We start from the raw sequence: 11,063 nt of genomic DNA on the forward strand, positions 1-11,063 counted from the left end.
GGGGGAATCTACAAATGCATTTTTCCTAAATGCATTTAAATGTGTTTAAAATAAAACACATATTTTTTTTAACACGCTATTCCCTAAATATACATTCTTTATTATTATTTGTGGATAATATTTCAAAATTCTGGGAATTGAAAAATTTAGGTGATAACTAAGTTTTGTTTCAAGTCTTCCTTTGTGAATTAAATTACTGTATTTTTCACAGTATAAGACGCACCTTTTTCCCTCAAAAAAGAGGGTGAAAATCTGGGTGTGTCTTATACACTGAATACAGCATTTTTGGCATCCCGAAACGCCGCCTCCTTCACCAAAATGGCCATGCATAGACTTCAGGAGGTTTCCAGAGTCCTCCTGGGGGCTGGAGAGGGCAAAAATGAGCAAAAAACGGGCCATTTTTTGCTCATTTTTGCCCCCCCCCCCCAGCCCTGGGAGCACTCTATAAGCTTCCTAAAGGCTATGCATGGCCATTTTGGTGAAGGGGGCGGGGTTTCAGGATGTCAAAAATGCTGTATTCAGTGTATAAGACACACCCAGATTTTCACTGGGTTTTTGACAAAAAAACGAGCCCCTTTTCATGAAAAACGGGCCATTTTTGGGAGGTCTGCAGAGTGCAAAAACTATTTTTTTTAATTTGCCTCTTCAAAATCTTGGTGCGTCTTTTACTCCGTTGCGTCTTATACTCCAAAAAATACGGTAATCTCTTCCCCATCCCCAATCTACCCAATGATCAATCAGAAATTGGGGTGGGACAGGTGTGGTACCGGCATATGAAGACCCATTGTAAAACGTACAACAGGGGTCGGCAACCTGATGTCCCTGATGCTTAATAGTTTTCTGCAGTTGTGTACTTCATGGACACCTTTCCCAACTTTTTGCACCTAATAAGAGACTCCAGTATATATCAAGACCAGGGATCAGCTACTTTAAATATTCAAAGAGCCACAAAGGTCCTAAACGGAAAACACCCCCCCTCAATTCTAGAGCCAACCGGAAGTCCAGTTTTCCCACCATAGAGTCTCCTCCTAGCGCGGCATCCTTTTTCCTCTACCTGTCCTAACCAAAAGCCCTATCAATTGTGGAGCCAACCGGTGACAGGGAGCCACAGCAGTGGGATGAAAGAGCCACATGGGGCTCCAGAGCCGTGGGTTGCTGACCCCTGACCTACAACAAATGATATTCTATTCCAAAGTAGATTGTTCAGGACTTCTAATTCAAAGTTCCATTCAGATAACCTGATTAATACATGTCGCCATGGAAGACAGATCTCAGAAGAGCAAAGACTGTGGGTTGGTCAGATTCAGTGAAGCTGACTATCTTTTTTCCCACAGTGGCCAATTAGATGCTTCTAATTAGTTCCAACCATACCTTTTCCCCCACTGCTTGTCCTATTCAGAGCTAAATTGCTCCTGAATAGGGAGGCTCTGTTTAGCACTCATGGGCATTGAGCACTAATAAATCTCCCTATGAAGGTAAACATTTTGCTAACAACTGAACCCGATCAAAGATCTGCATAAGTTAGCTTTCTGTTTTTGGCCAAGATCTCTTAGTACAGGTAGTCCTCGATTTACAACTTAGTTTAGTCATTGTCCAAAATTACAACGGCACTAAAGAAAATGGCCAACAACTCACACTTCTGACTGTTGTAGCATCCCCATGGTCATATAATCAAAATTCAGGCGCTTGGCAACTGGTATTCATTTATTATAGTTGCAGTTTCTCAGGGATATTTGATCACCATTTGCAACTTTCCCAACGGATTTCCAATAAGCAGTCAACAGGGAAAGCCGGATTCACTTAACAACCATGCGATTTGCTTAATGTCCATAGCAAAAAGGTCATAAAATTGGCCCTGCTTCTCTTAATAACGGCCTCACTTAACAATAGAAGTTCCAGTCACAATTGTGGTCATAAGTCAGGGGACTACCTATATGCACCTCATGTTCAATACTTCTTGTCTTAGTATTCCTATGCCAGCCATGCTGAGAATTAAATTCTACATATCTTAAAGTTGCCAAAGTTGAGAAACACAGTTTTAGAGATACTCTTTAATAACTGCTTTGCAAATTAGAGACATTGAAGGTTGTGTTTTGTCTGTGGTGATAAAAAAAGTCCGTCCTATAGAACCTTTTCTGGCAAACAATTTTTATTAGAAGTCATAAGCTTCGGTGGCAGCCTACAAATGTTTATGCCTTTTAATAAACTTTATTAGTTTTACAAGATGCCACCAGACCCTTATTGATTGTTATATAACTAGTCAGAGCATTCTGCTCCTTCATTTTAAAATTAATTTGATCCACATCACGGCCACTTCTCGTGTTAACCTAATGCTGTCAAATTATTCTGAAATCTGCTCTGAAAAGTTTGGGAAACTGAGATGTGAGAAGGAATATTTGCCAGGAGGAGTATTTTTTGCAAAGTTTTTCTAGCCAGAGGAAGTGCTCTAGCATTTCTGCGCATCATAGTAAAGAGTCATTAATTATCATTCTCTAGTCTGCTTTTGCAATTTTATATCAATAACAGTTGTAATAGCAGTACTAACAGCAGGGACGGAGCTATTATTGTTTGTGACAACATTATCATTCTTATTTAGTCTTCCAATCTTGGGCGCCAATTCCAGAGATGTTTTGCAGTGCTTTTGTTTTTTTAAAGTTATGCTTAAATTATTTCAGATTATCAGTTTTGGCTACTCCTCAAAAAAAGGACTGTGATACAGCAAAGTCTGCTTAGTTTCAGACTAAATTTTGAGATAGGGAAAGATTAGGAAGGTCACACGCTTATTTGCAAAACAGATTGTGGCTTGCAAGGAACTCAGTGAACCCGGCAATATCCTGTACACAACTTTTCATCTTGTGGGATTGAATTCTAGAATATGTTCAAACTAAGTGGTGGTGGATGTTGGTGATGCCCCTGTCCAGGAGCTTAATGGTCACAGTTCTATCCACTCAGAGATAATCGGAGGAATTAGCTCTTAAGCACACTAATAGAACAGAGGCCTTTGAACTCTGGTGCTGGAGAAGACTCCTGCGAGTCCCTTGGACTGCAAGGCGATCAAACCAGCCAGTCCTGGAGGAGATCAACCTTGAATGCTCTTTAGAAGGCCAGATCCTGAAGAGGAAACTCAAATCCTAATGAGAAGGGAGGACTTACTGGAGAAGAGCCTAATGCTGGAAAAGATTGAAGGCAAAAGAAGAATGGGACGACAGAGAATGAGGTGGCTGGATGGTATCACCAAAGCAGTAGGCATGAGCTTAAATGGACTCCAGAAGATGGTAGAGGACAGTTGTCCATGGGTCATGATGTGTTGGACACGACTTTGCGACTAACAACAACAATACTAATAGAGCCTTACACACAGAAGCACAAACCCTCTCACATATTGTAGGAGAAGGAGCGTAACTGGAATTTAACCTGTAGTCTTGATTCTTCACACCTGATATACATACACATGCATACATTCTAGTGCTAATGACTAGATGCCTGCAAAGATTATAAATTTATACAAATATAACCCATCATTCAGAATTGAAGAAACTTCTCGGACAAGAAGAGAAACATTTTCAAGGGGGCGAAAAATCCCAAGAAAGTAGAGTTGCCTTTCGAAAAAGCATCTTTGGGAGAACATATGATTTACTTTCTTAGGGCTGTGGGAAAATTAAAAACCGGGGCTCACTTTGAACTGGGGTCGTCTGTGGTCCCATTGCTCTTAAATTGGGCGTTGTCTCAGAGCTCTGTAGCATTCACCTGAAAGGCAGTTGGAGGTAATGCAGTATTTCTCAATCTCAGTGAGTTTAAGACCTGTGGACTTCAACTCCCAGAATTCCCCAGCCAGCTGGCTGGGGAATTCTGGGACTTGAAGTCCACAGGTCTTAAACTCACTGAGATTGAGAAGCACTGGTGTAATTGCTCAGGTGGCTAAACTAGAAGCTGATGGCTTTATGTCTAAAGCAGGACTAATCCAGCTTCTTGACCCATCAAACTGACTCGTCCATAAACACTACAGAGATCTGGAACAACACCCAATTAAAAAGCAGTGCGATCCCAGATACCACCTCAAACGCCGAGGCTCGGCTCTTCCAAAGGAAGAAATAAAAACGATGGGTGCTCAGAAGATGCTGCTCAAGTTCTTTGGGAAACAAGTGGGCAGTGCGTGCTCTTAAAAAAGATTACCATGCAATCAAGGAAAAGCTAAGAAATGCACTTCTTAGATCCACAGCTGACAAGCAGGGACATATGTGTGAAAAAAACAAGAGCCAACAATTAAGGTTGCAGGGCCCCTCTTGAAAGAAGAATTCAAAATTTGCTTCGCCTGTCAAAGGAGAAAATCCTTAATTTGTTGAAGCTCCAAAATAAGGGTAGCAAAGCTAAGATCAAAAGAGTCACTCTGCCAGTGAGATGGGCAATCTACAAATCAGATATATAAAATAAATACAGTTAGAAGGGGGGGGGCTGTTTTCTTTCTATGTCTTACGTTTCTTCCTGGAAAAATCTACTTTATTTATTTATACATTCATTTATTTATTTAACTTATATGCTACTCATATCATAAAAGGCAACTCCTTCTGGCTAGGGGGGGTATATTTTAATATGTATACAACAGTGAATTATTATTATTAAGCTCTCCCTGGCTGCCCCTTTGTTGTGGGAATAGGGTTGGGATAATCTATGAGGTTGAGAGCTATACAGGCAAAAAAGGTAAGGTAAAGGTTCCCCTCGCACATATGTGCTAGTCGTTCCCAACTCGAGGGGGTGTTGCTCATCTCCATTTCAATGCCGAAGAGCCAGCATTGTCTAAAGATGTCTTCATGGTACTGTGGCCGGCATGACTAAACGCGAAGGCGCACAGGCTGTTTTCTTCCCACCAAAGGTGGTCACTATTTTTCTACTTGTACATACTTTCGAACTGCTAGGTTGGCAGAAGCTGGGATAAGTAACCGGAGCTCACTCCGTTACACGGCGCTAGGGATTTGAACCGCCGAACTGCTGACCTTCTGATCGACAAGCTCAGCATCTTAGCCACTGAGCCACCGTGTCCATATATACAGGCAAGAGTATATTATTATTAGTGTAGACGGTTAGTTTTATGTAGCTACTGGAAAAATAAAAAAACAATTAGCTGGATGCTTACAGTATCTGCCAAAAGACACATGAAATATTTAAATGAAAGCAGAGGGAAGTCCCATCTTTGCTCATCTGTTCCCCCAGAAGTCAAATAAACTCCACAAAACATAAAAAACATTCACAGCCTAAAACCAGGCTCCAGGGAAGTTTTTAAACCTTCCAAAGCCCGGTTACCACAGGAGGTCTGCTGTTAGTTAGTGAAGAACAAGGGAGCTTTCCTTAAAATGGCACTGTTTTGTCTAAAGGACATTTCAGTCCTTATCTTTTGGGAGTACATTAAGTTCAATCCTTTTTTATCCCCATAAAACACATGTTTCCATTATGAATCCCAAGATGCATTCCGGTTAGACCACAGAATATTCCGTGATATACACCCAAAACACCCAAACATTCAAACAGCAGAAGAGAAGGGTCCAAAAACAGAAACTTGAAATTTCAATTCACTGCAGCAATTTTCCTAGCAATCTGAAAGAAACCCCTGGCTGAAGTCTAATGCTGTTAATTGGCACACGTGGATGATACCAAGGCAGTTCGGCTGGGAAGCCTCCCAAGAGATTGTGTTTGGCGCCAGCAATTCCTACTGGAGGCTAATGGGGACAAAAAGCACCTTTTTTCAGTTCCTCGTCAGAAAGTGGGCAACGAAATGTCAAAATCCTTCCCCTTTTTTAAAATTCCTTTTTAGCAAAGATTTCAGGCAAGATTGCAAGATGGACTGAAGGAATGTGCCCATCTCGCCCTGCCAACTTTATGGTCCTGTGTGTGCCCATTGAAAAGAAGGGGGGGAAAAAGAACCAATTGGAAACAGGCTGGCAAAACCTAGGGGCAGTTTTTATTAATAAGGAAATAAAAACAAAGGTAAGGATAGGCATGCATCCAATGCCCTTTCCTTAGTACAGCTGTTAATAGGAAGGCCCTGATCGTAACCCTTCCCTTAAACCCATTCCTTTGTTTTCTGTCAATCCGGGGCTTTTGAAGGCATCTTCCTTGTCAAAGGTGCTTTCGCTCAAGAGCATCTGAAGGAATTAAAATGTCAAATAATAATAAAAAAAGGAGGCTTGTTGTTTGTTTTTGCTTGAGGCAAGCCCATGAAAGCCAGTGATTTGGGGGCCTCCCTGAGAGAGAAGAGGCTGAATGGATAGGCCTACCTCACCCCACCCTGAAAGGCAGTCTCCACCTGGGTCGGAGGACAGCAAAAAAAAAAAGAAAGAAAAAGAAAGAAAGAAAAACAGCAGAGCCAACCCAACCCCAATCCAATCATTTGAATTGGAAGGAACAGGGACAGTGGGAAGCCACCGAAGTGTGCATCTCTCAGAATCGCCTGAGTCATTGCTTGGATGGGGGGGGGGGGTTGTGGCGGCTGGGTGGAGGCAGTCATGCACTACCACGCAAACACACACAGACAAGCAGATGAAAGCTTGCAACAACAGGTAAAAAAAGAGAGAGGGAGAGGCTGCCAGAAAGAGGATGGAGCCCCTGAGAAAATGGACCAGCCTTTCTTTCAAGCTCCCTTCTCATTCCGGGCTGTGCAGCCAGCCGGCCAGCCTAATTTAGCAAGAGTTGACGGGCAAACACCAGCAAGGCTGGAAAGACCTGAAAGTCCGAGGTGCCCAATGCAGCAGCAAGCATCGTTTCCTTTCGGGGGTGGCGGGGGTTGGGGTGGCGGGACAAGAGGCGAGATCAGCCCCGGCCAAACCTTGCAACGTCTCTTCCCCGCCCCATCAGCCACAGCCGAGGGGGACCCAGCCTTATTGCAAGGGAGCCGCTCCAGCACGGGAGACGGGGAAAGGCTCCCAAAAGACACCCTCTAGGCGCTGGCCGGGAGCGAAGGAAAGGAGAGAAAGAAAGAGAGAAAGAAAAAAAGAGAAGAGACGCTTACTCCATTTTTCAGGACTCCGCGGTGCTCCCCTCGGCTACTCCCGGCAGTCTGGCGGTCTTGCAAGGTGCAAGAAAAGGGAGGGGGAAGAGCCGGTTTAGCGGGATTAATCTTCCTCCTCCTCCTCCTCCTCCTCTCCTCGTCGTCGTCAAGAGCTCTGGTTTCCAGAGGCCGTCAGAGAAGGTGGCGGTGACGGCTGCACCTGACGACTCCACATCCCATCCGGCGTTGGTTACCGTCCCGAGCGGATGGGCTGTGCGAGCCGGGGATGCGAAGCCTTGGGTATTATGTGCGAGTGTGGGATGGATGTGTGTGCGTGCGCGCGCGTGTGTGTGTGTGTCCGCGGGTGCAGTTGAGCCCCCCCCCCGCACCCCTCCCCTGCCAAGCCAGCCTCCCTCCAGCATTGCAATAGCGCCGCTTGCTGGTCGCCTCCCGCCAGGCGGGTGTTTTGTCCAAAAGCAGAGAGGCAGCTCGGCAAGGCGAACACCGACTTCGGAAGGAGCCGAGCGGGGCGCGACGGCTGGTGGGAACCGCCCGGTTGCTTCAGCGCTTCTGCCCCTCGCCCGCCGGGCTGCGCCGCTTTCTTATACTCTGGAAGGGAGATAAGATGCGGCTTGGTTCCCTCACCGCGCTCGGTTTTTAAAAGCGGGTTTGGTTTGGGCTCCAGCGCTTTGGGGGGCTTGAGAAAGGGCGCTAAATTTAGGGCTTCGCTTTATCAGGGCTCTCTGACCGTGGCTGAGTGTGAGCCACGAATGCAACCGTGGTGAGCCTCGATCTGGCCACAAACTGCCCGAGAAATCGGCGACCGAGGATGGGTTTCGCGGGAAAAGCCGAGACATTGGCCTTCGGGGCGAAAGGATCTCGTTCTGAATCGAAGAAAAAAGAAAGAACAATTCGACAAGATCCATGCCTCGCCAGAGGAAGTCCCCGAGCAAACGACTGGCTTGCTTCGCTGCATTTATGTGATAGGTTGCATCGTTGTGGGACAAAGGCACTCTGGGCATGTGCAGAGTGTTTTCCCCTCTGGAACAAAAGAGAAAGTGAGGGAAATCACAGCGACAAATACAGGGCAGCGTTTCAGGAGAAACACAATGAACAAACATGGAAGAGCTTTCCACTCGTTAGTGTGGTAGTATAGCCTTTATTGTCATTGTACATGACAAAAAATACAAACGACATAAATGGTATAAAGAATAATATCTATGCAAGCAATTAGGCGGGAGAGGGGGCAAAGAAAGAAAGAAAAAGAAAAACTAGTCATACGTTTCCACCTGTGGGTGCAATGATTTTGGTTTAGACCTGTTGGAAGTTAAAACCCACCCCTCTCCTATATAATGAAATATTTGAGGAAATATTAGAAAGGTAGAATGTTTCCCCTTAAAAGAGAAGTAGAAACTCAAGAGAGGCAGAACCTCAGCCGTCCCCACCTTTGTCAATGAGCCTTTAAGGCCTGAGCTAGTCTACTTTACATAACAAAGGTAGGATTAACACTCTACGGATCTCACCACAGGGCACCTGGGAAGAAGCAATGCTCAACCAAACTTGGACTCAAAACACAGCTTACAGAGTTGCCCCTGCATGGCCCCATGGGAGTCTGACAACCAATCAAATACAAGCTCAAGTTCAAAGCCCAGAGGGCATAAAACCAAGATCTTTCAGCATTTCTGCCTTTTTTCTTCTTCCAACATCTGGAAGCATGTGATTCCCCCTTTTCTGTTCAGGAACTCAAGCCATGTCATCCTGTTCACCATTAAACCATCTTTCCAAGCAGCCTCCATGTTTCCAGTGTCTTTTCCCCCACTCGGAATTGAACCCAGAAGGACATTTCTTCCAATAGACCAGTGTTTCTCAACCTCAGCGATTTTAAGAAGTGGGATAACTCCCAGAATCCTGCAGGCATTCTGGGGAATTCTGGGAGCTGAAGTCCGCACATCTAAAAGTTGCTGAGAGTGAGAAACAGTGGTTCAGACTAAAATGGTGTCGGATGTATGGTTTCCTGCCTAAGCAGGGGGTTGGACTAGAAGACCTCCAAGGTCCCTTCCAACTCTTGTTACTCTATTCTAGTATAAAATGAACTGAAACTCTGCAGGGAGAGGGAGGAACAGCTGAGCAGGTTGGCTAAGTGTTCCACTCATATTGACTCCTTGCAGAATATGCTCTCCAGGCAGCAAATGAAGTTGCCTTTTAATCACAGCTTCACACAAAATACTGAATCCAATTCTGGTTGGCGAACGCCAACTGTGTTCCCATAATCTTCTGGGCCCAGGCAGATAAATTACCTTAGGGCTTTTCAGGTATACTGGGATGAATGGCCTGGTTTGCTCCCATCACCTAAGGCAAGGTATGGAAGTAGAGGGGCCCTCAAAGATCATCTGTTCAATTCCCAGCCAATACCCAAATTCAACACTATGACTACTGTGACAGGGGATTGCCACTAGTGCCTCTTAAGGGGGAGTCACACAACCCATTGTCCCAGTGGTGCTTTTTCCACAAGGCAACTAGACTTGAGGGAGATTATTTTTTTCCTTTGAAAATGTTTCATTTCTCATCCAAAAAGTTTGGATGCTAGCTTCTCCGTTGGTTCCACCCAGTGTTGGTTCTTTGTGTAGTCAGTCCTCAACTTATAACAGTTCATTTAGTGACCATTTGAAGTTAATATGGCACTGAAAGATGACACCAAGCTGGCAGGAATAGCCAACACTCCAGAAGATAGGCTTAAGATACAGAAGGATCTTGACAAACTTGAACATTGGGGACTATCTAATAAAATGAAATTCAATGTTGAAAAGAGTAAGGTTCTACATTTAGGCAACAAAAATGGAATGGACAGGTACAGTATAGGTGGTACCTTGCTCAGTAGTAGTAACTGTGAAAGGGATCTTGGAGTCCTAGTGGACAACCATTTAAATATGAGCCAGCAGTGTGCAGCAGTTGCCAAAAAAGCCAACGCAGTCCTAGGCTGCATCAACAGAGGGATAGAATCAAGATCATGTGAAGTGTTAATACCACTTTATAATGCCTTGGTAAGGCCACACTTGGAATACTGCATTCAGTTCTGGTCGCCACAATGTAGAAAAGATGTGGAGACTCTAGAAAGAGTGCAGAGAAGAGTAAGAAAGATGATGAGGGGCCTGGAGACTAAAACATATGAAGAACGGTTGCAGGAACTGGGTATGTTTAGCTTAAGAGAAAGAAGGACTAGGGGAGACATGATAGCATTGTTCCAATATCTCAGGGGTTGCCACAAAGAAGAGGGAGTCAAACTATTCTCCAAACACCTGAGGGTAGAACAAGAAGCAATGGGTGGAAACTAATCAAGGAGAGAAGCAACTTAGAACTGAGGAGAAACATCCTGACAGTGAGAACAATTAATCAGTGGAACAGCTTGCCTCCAGAAGTTGTGAATGCCCCAACACTGGAAGTCTTTAAGGAGATGTTGGATAGCCATTTGTCTGAAACGGTATAGGGCAGTGATGGCGAACCTATGGCACGCGTGCCACAAGTGGCACGCGGAGCCATTTGTCAGGGCACACGAGGCGCTGCCCTGTCAGCTGGCCAGCGCGCATGCGCGCGCTCGCCAGCTGAGTTCATCTTTTTAAAAGCTATTTTTCGCCTTCCCCAGGCTCCAGATACTTTATAGGAGCCTGGGGAGGGCGAAAAGAGCCTCCCCCCCCCCGGAGGCTTCAGGGACTGTTCCTGAAGCCTTCGGAACGCTTAAAACCACCCTCCGAGCAACCCGGAAGTCACTTCCGGTTTGCTCGGAGGGTGGTTTTAAGCGCTCCGAAGGCTTCAGGGAAGCCTCCGGACAGTCCCTGAAGCCTCCGGAGGGCCTCCAGGGAGGTCGGGGGAGGCTTCTTTCGCCCTTCCCAGGCTCCTATAAAGCCCCTGGAGCCTGGGGAGGGCGAAAAAAGCATGTAAAAATGGGGGGTCGCGCTTTGTGCGCGCATGCGCACTGGGGGGGTCGTGCGCTGCATTATGTGTGTGGCACACCCGCACTCGACCCCCCCTGCGCTCCCCCCATTTGTGGCACGCGAGCCAAAAAAGGTTCGCCATCACTGGTATAGGG

The 11,063-nt window shown here is 45.6% G+C and overlaps 1 protein-coding gene across 4 annotated transcripts in view; it reads right to left on the reverse strand.

The window, feature by feature from the left end:
* PALM (paralemmin) overlaps positions 1-7,555 on the reverse strand; it is a 106,339-nt gene extending 98,784 nt beyond the window's left edge. For 2 of the 4 annotated variants that reach the window (XR_014175915.1, XM_081959801.1), the window contains exon 1: positions 7,001-7,549. Coding sequence is in view for 3 of the 4 variants with exons in the window: in XM_081959801.1 (XP_081815927.1) it covers positions 7,001-7,005 (5 nt within the window). In the remaining variant the exon portion in view is untranslated. Of the gene's footprint in view, positions 1-7,000 lie in introns of all 4 variants that reach the window. The other 2 variants (XM_081959803.1, XM_081959802.1) reach the window with 2 other exon arrangements.
* Positions 7,556-11,063: the final 3,508 nt, after the last annotated feature.

This window comes from Natrix helvetica (assembly GCF_964273705.1).
Source record: "Natrix helvetica genome assembly, chromosome: 1".
Lineage (NCBI taxonomy): Eukaryota > Metazoa > Chordata > Lepidosauria > Squamata > Natricidae > Natrix > Natrix helvetica.